At 43.8% G+C, this 12,714-nt stretch overlaps 1 protein-coding gene across 7 annotated transcripts in view; it reads right to left on the bottom strand.

Moving 5' to 3' along the window:
• Positions 1 to 12,714, bottom strand: part of APLP2 (amyloid beta precursor like protein 2) — a 46,054-nt gene extending 33,340 nt beyond the window's left edge. For 5 of the 7 annotated variants that reach the window (XM_027740525.2, XM_027740529.2, XM_027740526.2 and 2 more), the window contains exon 1: positions 12,615 to 12,713. In XM_027740525.2, coding sequence (XP_027596326.1) covers positions 12,615 to 12,695 — 81 coding nt within the window. In that variant the 5' untranslated portion in view covers positions 12,696 to 12,713. Of the gene's footprint in view, positions 1 to 12,614 lie in introns of all 7 variants that reach the window. The other 2 variants (XM_027740530.2, XM_027740528.2) reach the window with 1 other exon arrangement.

The following is a 12,714-nucleotide window of genomic DNA, read 5'->3' as shown; positions in this document are numbered from 1 at the left end:
AGGGTCTGATGGCAAAAGCTTGACTTGTTTATTTTTAAGCTTATCACCCACAGCCAAACACCTCTGAGAAAGATCATGGGACTATCAGCAGAATTCAGGCTCAAATCTCACAACTTCCTTCTTCCAAAGCAGAGGATGAGAGGTGGACTCCCATCTATCCCCTGGAGCTCCAACACCTGGATTGAGCAGTCTGACATAAGAGACGACAAATGACAAAGAGCTTTCTGAACCCCAAAGTTCTGTCAGCAGCAGGGTCATACAAAGTAAAGGATGTCAGAAATGGCTTAATGGATTTCCATTTTTTCCCTCTTTAAAAGCAATCCTGAGTAATTTAGTAGCATTTTATTTCTGAAGCATTAATTTATCAGCTGGGGTTTAACAGTCACAGCACCACAGCACAGTTAGGTTTGAACACTGGAACTCTAATGGATGTATTAACCAGTTCCTTTAAGGGAAGTAACAGAGCTCTGCTTAGAACAGCTGCTTAATGCTATTAGAAAATTAAGTGGTAATTTATAGAACAGACTCAAGCTGGCTGGGTTGAGATCCCCTTTACTAATTGCTGATCCAGAAAGTAAAACAAGCCTGACAGAAGCAAGCCTCGAACCTCCAATATTTCAGGACTTCAGAACATTTAACTGGCTTTGGATGCTGAACACCTGAATTTCTTGTGCTGAGTTTTATAGCTCTTCACTCTACTGAGCTGTATAAGATTACGCATGGAAATAAAACAAAACAGGAGAGGTGATTTTTATCTTTGGTAAAATGAGATTTTTAACTTGTCAACAATTTCTCCCAGGTTTCAGTGGGAAGAATGAACTCTAGGTACACTGACACCCATTATTTCTTTGAAGTTTCCTTAAGCATTTTCTGGAAGGTAATGTAGGAAAAATTCAAGGTAAGGTAGAGAACACAGTGCTTTTCTTTCTACTTATTTGAACTACAATTGACCAAAAGATTAGCGGTAGAACTTACACACTGCAGCTGCATCATCTACCTGATGGTCGAGTGCTTGACCAGTTTTAAGGAATGTGACACTTCACTAAGGGCTCTGAAGCACAAAACCATCAGGTGCTGAAAGTTTTATTACCAAGGTGGAAGCAAAAACTGCCTGTTCTGCAACAGCAAGGGAAATTGCTCTTTGAAAAAGAGCAGGCAGAACAGTTTTAGACAATCTAGTTATGACTTAAAGAGCCACTATACCCCAGATCTTCCATCACCTCAAATGAAATTCTTCTTCCAGGTCTATGAAAGGTACTACTTTTTAAATTTTTTTAGATCCTTTGCCCAGGCTGTCCATCATAGCAGCTTGTGGGTTTTTTTGGTATAAAGACTGAGTATTCTCCAGCTGGAGGAACTGTAGAGAAAACCTTCCAGATGTGTTATTTCCAATACAAGGATTCCAAACAACTCTTTATTTTCCTGTTTGGAAAAGTCTATCAGACAGGGGAGGATGTTTTTCTGCCTGCTCAGATGCTCTTGTCCAACGTGAGACACACTTGAATGAAAAAGAAAGAAATGGTCAGCCTTCCATCCAAGCTCTGCTTTCCCTGACCCTCCAAGCAGACACAGAGCAATGGAAATGCTGACTTCACATGCAAATCCCATCACTGGGACAGTGGTTAGAGGGTAGATTGATCTGAGTATTGATGCAATCAGTCACTCACCATTTTCCTAGCCATGGGCTCAGTCGTTTCAATGCCGCTTTCCCAAAGTCAAAGGATGAAAATGTTGCATAAAGTTCTAACCCTGGGGACTGGTGGTTTTATGTTTCACTGGTTGACTTCAGGCATGGCCCACTGAGGGTTTTTTTTTTAATTCAGGAACACGGCTGTGCACACATCTCAGCTGCAAATATTAACTCTGTCAGGATCTGGCAAGCCCCAGCTGTGGATGAGCCCCATGGAATCTATTCAGATGTCTCCCATCATAACACATCAGCACCCCCGAAAGCTGTAGTGAAATTACAGCCTGATGATGCAACAGCACGAGAGAGCCAGAAACATACCTCACTCTCATATCCTTACTTTGGACATCTTACAACAAAAATAAATCACTGAGAGCCCAAACGAGCTCTTTACCAGACTATGCCTCAATTATGCTGGAGGCTGCCTCTCCCCGCACAATTCCCAGGGAATTACTGGGACTAGTACTACCTGGATTTGTGTTATGAGGCTGGGAACATTCTGAGAATATCTCACTGAGAGATTCTGTATCTGATTGTAGCACCTGTTTGAGGAGGAAAACAGGTCAGGCAAACAGCACGAAATGGATTCGTGGCTGTCAAGGCTCTGTGGCAACTCTAAAGCCTGGACAACAAAGAGAAAGGGAGCAAATTCAGTCATAAAACTACATTAGAGGTTGTCTGTATTTTCATAATTATACCTGTCAATTAAGGGATGTGAATATTAAACCAGAGAGGAAGAAAGAGTAAGAAGAGTTCTCTGCTTTGAGTTGTTCCTCAGGTTAATTCACTACAGAAAGTATCCTAACAAATAGTGCCAAGTAAATGATTTTAAGTTGCAGAGGGGACCAACTATCCATTCAAAAACAGAAGAGAAAAATGAAAGCACGAAAGTATCTGCAGACAGGAGGCCAAGAGTTTCCATATGCAAACTAAGCCCCAGTTTCATCTTTCTGTGATATGAGCATCTGAAATCTGGCTCGAGTTAAAGATGTTCCCATCCTGATGCACTCCAGCAGACTGTACCACTCCAGCACGTTCAGCCTGTCTGCATCTTTAGTTTGTACTTTATATGACATGTGGTGTATTTTGCAGTTTAATGACTATTTTCCCAAATCTTCGTTCGCGAAGCCTAGCCATGAATGACTATTTTAATCCTCTTCGTCAGTGAAGAATGCCATCCTGTAGATATAGTCTGTGAGATGGGTGCTGCTCAGAGATGGAGCTGAAGAGCCACTCCAAAGCGCAGAACTCATTCCAAGGCAAATATTACAAAACAAAAAACCTCTGCTTTGCTCAATTTGGAGTATTTAAAGCTCCATCCGCTGTTATGGCCTGAGAAGCAGCTTAGAGCAGGACAGCAGCATCCTCTTAATAAATGAAGGACTCTAAATCACAAAGCACCTCAAAGTCAACACGAGGGGAAGAGCTGCTCAAAGTTTAGCACATTAAACCCATCTTAGACACTTAATGTTGCTGCCAGCTGTGGCTCAATGTTTGTCATGCCCTCAGTTATAAGATCAAAATCCATGTAAGAATCACAGCCTATTAAATAACAGAAAATTATGAGTAATGCTATCAGTCACTTACATAATGGGGAATAACAATGCAACTTTTTGCAAAAATCTTCAAAAACATGAAGCTCAAAAAGCCAAATTGAAAACAAGGACAGCAAAGCAAATGAAGTAATGTCATCTTTGCTTTTGCTTGGAGCAAAAGGCCATGTAGGGTCTTGGAAAACAGTGCTCCTCATGTCTCAGCTACAGCACAGATGAAATTTGTGGGTGTCTCCATAATATACTTGTCTGGAGCACCCAGTTTAACTGTTTGCACGAGCACAAAGTATGACAGTGGCCATTTCAGACCAGCAATGCTCCTGAAATCCATCAGCATCTCTTACAAAGGGACTACAATGCTGCATTCTGCTGGGGCCCTGCAGTGAAAGGAGGTATTAACATGCTGTAGATGCTCTGGGCAAAGCCTTCCATACGGTTATACTTTGAAAAGTATTCTCCTCATCACACTAATTCCCTTCACTAATGTGAAGCCACTTGCAAAAGCTTGCTCAGTATAATTGAGCGCAACAAATTCACCCAAACCTCGGAATTTCAGCCTCAACTTCAAAATGCCTTTTGTCTGTGCTGCAGATTTTCCATCTAAGCAAATTTGAGAGATTTCCTGCTGTTTAACAGTCCTGCTACAGGAGGAATCCAGCTCTTCTAGTTCACCTTCCTGGGAGCCAGGATGCTGAGGGAAGGGTGGGCAGGGAGAGAAGGCAAAAGGATGTTGAGGTGATCAGCTGATGGACGTTTATTTATGTCTTTTAACCTGAAGATGAAAGGATTTAAAATGAAGGATTAATAAAAAGCACTATAGACAAAACACAGCACTATGGATTCAAATGCAGATAATAGATTTCAGCTCTTGTGATTAGTGAGTTGTTATTCACAAACTCCAATACACCTTGTACATCCATACCATGAAAATATTAATAAAAACGAGATCATAAGCACGTAGCCAGAAGGAGAGGGACTGAAGCAAGTGCCAAGCTGTGATCCAGCCCTCAAAGCCAGCTGTGGATAACAGGAATACAACAGTGCAAACCCTTCCACTGCATCCAGCCCGTGCTCCGTCAGGCCATTCATTTCTGCCTCTGGGATTGGGAAATTGCTTCCGAGAAAGCGGCTGTGCCCCAAACACAACATCCACATACTGACTGGCTTTGTTGCAGGGCAAGTACTGATGCAATTTGAACAAGACAGCATTTATCAGAAGTGACAGGGGCAGGAACACTGTTTTTTTTCCCTGTTTTTAAAGCCTCCAGTGAGTCTCCTGTTGTGACACAATGCTCTGTCCCAAGCCCAAGCTTCACACACCCACAGGAGCACCATAACTTCATGTCATGACCCCATCGAGTCTGGCTCTTGCCCTGGTAAGCCACAGCATCACATCCATTCATGTCCAAAGGCTGAGCTCTAAAACACCAATACCCCGCAAACGCAAAATCCCAATTTTTTGGCCAGCTACCAAGGGAAAAACCTCCTCCACTGCCTGGCATTTCCAGTGCTGAGGCTCCACTGAAAGCCTCTGAAAGTGAAGCAGTTATTGAAACCCTGCAACTCCAACTACTTAGAGGCACTTAAATCTTCCTCCCCGTCCAAACGGAGCTGTGAGCATTCTGCTCCATTCAGGAGTAATAACTGCCTTCCCCGCTAAGGTGCCCCCTCCCCAGTTCCTCAGCCTCCCTTTTCCTGGCAGGCAGCACATTTCAGGCCACACTCAAGCACTGCCCTATTTCAGAATTTCTCTCTGACCCAGTCTGGTAACACAGGCTCCATGCTCTGTTGGATCCTGAAACCGTTTCACTCTTCAGGGTTTCCAAAGGCGTTTGTGATCTCGCAGCAACACGACACAAGCATCAAACTCAATTCCTTCAGTGAGAGCTTTGATAAATTATACAGGGGAAGCCTCCTGTCCAAACGCCCGATACACTCCCTGGGAACTCCCATCACAGGTTTGAATCAACATTTTGCATTTAATCTTTTGAGAGGAATACTCAGCAGATTAAAGCAAATCTGCCCCTCTCTATTTCAGGCCACAATTACTGTAAGACGACCAGCGACCAACGTCAACCAGAGCTTGGTATTAGTGAATTATCCTAATTCACGCAGATTCCTCAAAGACCAGTTTTGGCAAGTTACTAGTCCTGATATGACTGGGAGAAGATTAAACCCCAGTAAAAAACCCTACTAAACTTAGACCTGGCGATGTGTCATGCCAAATCCAGAACCATATAGAGAATTCGGTGACAGGCTTTATGCTGGAGGGTAGCATAGTGTAAGCAGAGAGCAGCTTCTGTTGTGAATATGGAATCCAAATCTGCTTGGAATCTAGCAGGAGTGCATAATATTTATTGTAACAGATGGTATTGCTAAGATTTTTCTTTTTGTTGCTGTCATTTCACACTACGCAATGACATCATAACTAGTGGGATTCATCAACTCAAAATCCAAAAGGAAAGGGACAAAGCTTTTGGCAGGGAGCTGGAGCTAAAAATAACATAAGAGCCTTTAAAGAAAAGTCCAAAGATTAAAAATGCAAATGTCTGGCTTTTGATTTAAGCATTTCAGTTCTGAAATTAGCATAGGGTAACTCCTGGAAAATACCAAGTAGTTTACTAAACCTCTGTTTCATCTCTGCAACACCATCATTGTCAGATGATTTTTGAGCTTTCCTCAATGGCTGCTTTTAGAGCTTTGAGGCAGCAGGTTAAAGAACCCAGGCACAACATCTGCATGAGAAAATGCAAGCCCCTGCTACAGTAGAGAGTTAACAGAATAATAAAACTCACTCTAATGGAAGAACTGAAGAAACCCAATTCCCTGACCCACACCTCAGAACATCTCAGACATTTGAAAACATATCCTAAGCAGAAAATGTTGGGAAGGAAAGAGACCTGAATGAGTAAGAGAACTTTCAAGGTTAAACACTGCTTTTATTTAAACATGAAGCCATCAGTAAGGAGACAACAATTGGTTACTCTTAAATGGAAACTTTGTTGAGTATCAACCCACAGTCACAGCCAAGTGGAAGCAAGGCCCCAGCCAGCCCTGTGTGCCTGTGCGTGTCTGCCTGTCCCCGTCCTTGACCTGGATCAAAGTACACTTTGCTCTGCTGTAATTCTGTTAGAGAGAAGCTTACTGTATGAAATTACTTAAATGCATCCCTGTCATGGAGCCAGGGCCTGGAATCCGAGTGCTGAGGCATGTTTATCATCCCCTGCACCTCGGCACGACACCACGGATCCGTCACACTGCCAGGAGGGGAACCAGAACACCGCGATGGATGACTCGGGGCCTCACCACAACCAGGAAAGAAGGGGCACCTCCCACCTTCTGTGGGTTTTGTGAGACTTTCTGGGCGGGCAATTTTAATGGCTGGCGATTTTAATGCCCTTCATGCCTGGTGGCTTGACAAACTTGAGCTCAAAGTCATCATTTCGTAATGATTTTCTGTTAGTCTCAAAGCACAGCGAAGCCATCCAAGCCAAACTATTATTGATTCGTCTCCTCCATAAGCTTCTCTGAAGCCCACGCACTGCGTGGAATAACAACTTCAGACCCTGCTTCATCACTGAAGGCCTTGTCTAGCCACAGCAACCTGCCACACTGCTCACCTGAGCAGGAAATCCTGTACTCGAAATAATGCTGAAACTTTCAAAGGTTCAGAAGAGGAATCCCCTGGAAAAGCCCATGCAAAGAAGATTAGACTAAACTCTGTAGGCAGACACTGATCTGCAGGTTGAGAGCTAAGAATTCCCCCAAACCCCTGCTCAAAATGCACAGCCCAATGTAGTCACCTTGCGAAAAAAATCAGCAGGGGAAAAACCAGCACAAGTGAAGGCACTGCCAGCATACCAACACCACAGTGGCCCAGCTGCACCACCTCACACACCACTGGGCCAGTCTGGCCAGGAGAGATCAAGCCTTGATCTCCAAATCAGATGAATACATACCTATGTACGTTCAGGAACCAGCTCTGCCTGGAACAGACAACAAAAGGCTTTCTGGACCATGCCTCACCCATCAGTCCTCTCCCGCAGGAAACACAGAGCCAACATGTGATTTGACTTCCCATTGTCACCAGTGAAAATGGAAAGTGAAATAAAACATCAAATGCCACGGAGCGCAGCAACATTTGACTGTGCACAGTGGTCAAGAGTGATGAGGAGACCACCAAGGACTCAAACCAAAATGAAGGTCTGCAATGTATAAATTTATACATGAGCATGATCACAACAGGAAACACGACAGTAAAAAGTTATAACTCAATTTAATACATATATGGGTTGAACTCTCAAGAATAAGGAACACAGTCATTTCCCCACTGGCTGTGTACAAACCATCCTTGTAATACTTCCAAATGAAGAGCTGTAAGCAGCTTAGCCACGTGCCCTCCTGGTCAGGTGGACCCCTCATTATATAAAGGTTGTGCTCTAGAAAGATTAATTTAACACCATTTGCAGAACATTGGTGTTTTGATCATTCGTCTACAGTTGAAATTAAAAACTACAAATGCACGCAAGGAGGAAATCTTGCATTTTAAACATCAACTCAAGACTGTGGAGAAAGGATGGGAACTTATGGACATTTAAAAGCCAGGCTAGAAGTGGATTTGACTTTGTCTTCTTTGGTACGTGGGTTTTCCATGTTCTCACATGCGATGGTACAGCTTAGAGAACACACAGGCAGAATTATATATTTAACTCCAACTGAGAAGGCAGATGGGGGTGAAGGTAGTAAATCTAGTGCCGAGCGATTTAAAAATAAAAAGTGTTATCTACACGCTAGATCTCCATGTGAAATGTGTGTATATATATATCCCATGTCTGTGTGTTTGTATATATGTATAGATATATCTATCTCCCTCTTACAGCTGCAGAAATTCATAAATTAAAAAGAAGTCAAATCTAACATTAAGAAATTACTCTAAAAAAAAAAAAAAAAAAACAACAACCAAATCCAGCCAAATTATTTCTCCTCAAAAGCACTTTTCCTTGTGCACTCCCTGGGGAGTGAGGGTTCACTTCTTTTTTCCCCCTACAGCACCTAATCTGAAGCACCACTTGCACTGTATGAGTAACACTATTAACATGCTAAAGTTGCCTTTACCCTATTGGATGAGGAGCCATCAGCCCTCCCAAAACAGAAAGAAAAAAGGACGTAATTTAGGTTAATCCACAGTAAAGAGAAACCTAAGAATTTACTCCACTCATATGTTCTTTCTTGCTCCTTTGTAACTCACTCTAGTAAGCATGCAATAAGTAAATAAATATATATATGGAAAAGTTACTCTCAGACTTTGCACAATGTCGTCAATCCATTTCCTCTCCCCACAAACCTGAGACTTACTGGTACCTACAGCAAAAAGCTGAAAATATCAAAATGGTGATTACAAAATTTGTATAGTTAATGTACGGGCACAGAGCCCTAAGGACTCCATTTAAGATAAGCAGCAGGTAAAACGCGGGGCAGGAGATGCCGTTTGCGTATGATAAACTCACTGCAGGTAGAGAAAGCAGAACGTGTCCATCATGGGCGCAAACAACACTTTGGGGGGGGGGGAAAGGGGCAGTGTCACGAGTTCAAGTACAGCTCTGAATCAGGAGCCTCCTCAGAAGGGTTTCTAGGCCATTGTGAGTATTTGAAGTGTTCCAATTAAAAGTGAGCATCATCTTAAATTAGCCCCGTGTTTCAGAGGTGCTGACTGCCTGAACCAGAAATCAATGGCACCAAGTTTTACTGCAAGACAGGAGAAGCACAAGAGCAAGAATCTGAGTGATTATGTCAATTCAGGAAGCCTGAGGAGTTAATGAGCAGAGTCTGAAAGGCCCAAGTGGAGAAACAGAGGGAAAGGCTCTGTGTTGTAACAAGGAATAGCTGGGGATGCTGCATTTCTCTTTTATTTTCAACTGAGGAACGAGGCTCTGGTTTAAGTACATGTGTAGAAGCAGATGCTGCAGTCAAAGTGACTTATGTTTCCAAGACTGAGTCCATACGCCTCCAAAAGACGAACAAACAGGGAAAAGCAAAAGAAGTTTTACAAGCCATATCTAGAGAGAAGCACAAGTGGTAGAGAGCACACGGATGGTGCACACAGATCCCTGCACTCTCAGTGCTGGAGGAGTTCAGTGTGTAATTATAATACAGCTAAAGCCACCCACAGAACAGGCTTTGAATAACTCAGGTGATGCAACAACCACATTAACAAAAAAGTCATTCAATCCCTGGTAGAGATATTAATGCCTAAATAACAGTGCTGATAATGATTTCACAGGTGAAACAAGGAGAGTTGAAGGCCCCCTCCGAAGAGCAGAGCTTACCTTCCCGTGGCATCCTACAACGCAGCAGAAATTCCAGAGCCTCCCTGCAGTATCAGATTTGCTTTATTTCCACATCTCTGCCTCAGAGATGTGGGGCTCAGAAGAGCCTTTGAATATAATCACCTTCATAGGAAAGCATATTTCCTAACCCTGGGAAGCGAAGTTTCAGGAGCTGAAAGCAAACTAAAGGCCACGGGCTCAGGACTGGAATTTTCGTGAGCTGTTTCTACTCAGGACTCAAACACCAAGTGGAAATTTCCCTAGGTGGAGTTCTTTGTTTGATGCAGCAGGCAATTAGAAGTCCCCAAGGTCTGCAGAAACGGCACAAGGCTGATATTTTTGTCGAGGAGAATTTAAGCAATGCAAGATAAAAATAATAACTTGAAATTCTGCTGCAAAACACACCCTTGTTTTTTGTCTCACCCCAGCTCCTGGTGATTTCAAACAGGCAGGTAACAGATGTAAGCACTGAGGTTTGGAAAAAGACCAAACGCGATTAAAAAAAGCAATATCGAGTCTGCATTGCCTCAGATTTGATTACATGAAAAGGTCAAGTGATAAAAAAGAAACTTTGCATCTCTAAAGGCCTTGAGGGCACAGCAGAAGTAGTTTATCATTGGAATACAGATCAAATTAACATAGATTTATTTTCTTTTTCCAGTTGGCATCAGTGTCCTATTTGAGGTTCCTTGGGACTTTACAAGCAAAACAAGCAAAATTCAGGCATACACTAAAGTAAAACATCAATTGCTGGGATCCACAGTTTCTCTAAGCTCTTATATTCCAACTCATTTGGAAGAGAGACTGTCAGAGGTTATCTGCCATCCACACACGAGGATCTGGAAGGGGAGACTGACTGTCACCAGGAACAGCCCGTGGGAATGCCCTTTTCAAAGCTTCAGATACCAACAATTTAAAAGAAAAAATAAACTGCCACTCCCCTTGCTCTGTACAGGAGAGAAAGAAAAACAAATTGTAGTTGATAAGAAGATTAGCGGGTGTTCCAGGGACAGGGACTGGGAGATAATCGCGAGATAGAAAATCTACCTAATGGGACCGTGCCAATGCAACTCAACTAATAACTGCAGACACTGCTTCCCTTAACTTTCAAACGGCAGCTCGATTATTGAAAAAAAATCAATTTCTTGTATATTTTTCTCACATTATCTGATAAAATCCAGTAAGGAAAACCCAAGAACAGTAAGCATTTAGCTTCCTAATCTCTGCATCGAGAGAGATTCTTGAGAAAAGCTCTCTCTCAAGAGCTGCAGTCCCCCAGTCCCCCACCAGCGAGACAATGGGAGAGGACGCAGCAAAAATAAGGATTAGAATGCCACAGTGCCAGCAGACGAAGGTAGATTCCGTGCTTTCCAAGGATGCAAACTGCATTACAGGAATGGTTTCATTTTAATCCTTTTCCAAAAGGTCAATGCCCCTGTTCTCCGGGGCTGGGGGAGCCGAGCTGAGACACTGCCGGTCTCCCTCTGTGCCAAACCCTGGCACTGGCAAACCCTGGGATCTGCTTCATCACACGGACACCAGGCTTTGGAATAAAACCACAGATAATGTTTTCCGAGCTGGTATCTCGTAGCACATGTCCATAAGCAGTGGATTCCAGAGGGATGTGCATGGCAGCCGAATTTGCCTCGAGTGTAAGGGAGGAAGTGACCTACAGCTGGAGGAGTTTCCAAACAGGTGGAAGGGACTGGATGTGACACCAGCAGCCAGGACAGTCCCCACCATCAAGGCAATGCCAAGGAAGCTGAGCTGGGATGAGCTCCACACCCTCGGAGCAGCTCCATCACCCTTCCTACGAGAGAACCTCCGCACAAGTTCTTCCACAGTTATCAGCATGTTCCCTTGATTTACAGGAATTTAAGACAAGGATTGGTGCAAAGTAGGAGGAATACTGTTTCTCAGTAGCAGTGAAACAAGTAGAAATCACGGACTACACCAACTCCACGCAGCACATATTAAAAATATCCAAAACAAGCTTAGTGCCCATTAGGAATTACCGCCGGCTCAAGGCTTTGGATTTTTGCACCACGCTAAGGTACATGTTCTGCTTAACCAAGCTAGCCAAAATTTACTGTAAACTCTCAAATCAAGCCATTCACAAGCAGCCACAAGCCTGTTCTTTCTCTCTCCCCAAATAATCCAGAACCTACACAAGACAGATGCAGCTGTTTTGCATTTCCAAACAACACCAAGGCGTAGATTATTAAACCCTTATTTACGTGTCTGGAGCTCAGCACGTACTTTGCTCCTTGTTTTGATGATTCCCTCTAATACGCAGGTTATAGCATCAAGTTTTTAAAATAGCAAGATTTTCCCCTACTCACCTTGCTGTTCAGAGAGCTGAATTACACGAGTGTTTGGTTTTAGGGACAAAGATGGAATTTCCCCCCTGCAATTACTTTCATATATACAAATGCAGTATATATTTCATATAGACAAAAGTTATATACATATATATTCATATATGTATACGTCTGTTTATATATGTATATGGGTGTGCATATATCTATATATATGTACATAGATATTTATACATATAAGCATCTAAGCCTTTTCTATGTGAAATGCACAACCTTTACACTCGGCTGAAGCATCTCCCCCGAAAGCCAAGGTACCAGTTCCAACCCGAAGATTTACTTAGGATCCATCAACAAACAAATGAATTCGTTTAACCGAGGCTTTTCTCTATGACATTGCCTTTTAACACTCTTCCAGACTCATCTGAAGCTCGCCGCTCCTGCGCCCGTGCCAAGAATGCCGAGGTCACTTCCCAAAAAAAACCCAGCCCCGAGCATCCCGATGAGACGGAGCTCCCGGCCAGGTGAGAGGCCTGAAGGATGCGGCTTTCCCGAGACCACAGGGAAAACGCGAACTCTCCGCCGCGGGAAGGACTCGGGGAGGCCGGACAAGGTGGAGCGGGTTCCACACCCGCCGAGACACCCCGAACCCCGCTTATCTCCCGCCGGCGCAGCAGGTACCCCTAGGGGAGGCCCAGCCGCCCGCACACACGCCCCGACAGCCCGCACACACCTCTATGTATCCGGCGAGCGCGGCCGCGGGCCCGAGGAGCACCAGGAGCAGCAGGAGCGCGGAGCCCATCGCCGCCGCCATCACCCGCCGCCGCCCGAGC

This window comes from Pipra filicauda, unplaced genomic scaffold (genome assembly GCF_003945595.2).
Source record: "Pipra filicauda isolate LSUMZ 115617 unplaced genomic scaffold, ASM394559v2 scaffold323_size1005334_pilon, whole genome shotgun sequence".
NCBI lineage: Eukaryota > Metazoa > Chordata > Aves > Passeriformes > Pipridae > Pipra > Pipra filicauda.
This window is presented reverse-complemented; position numbering and strand designations above follow the sequence as displayed.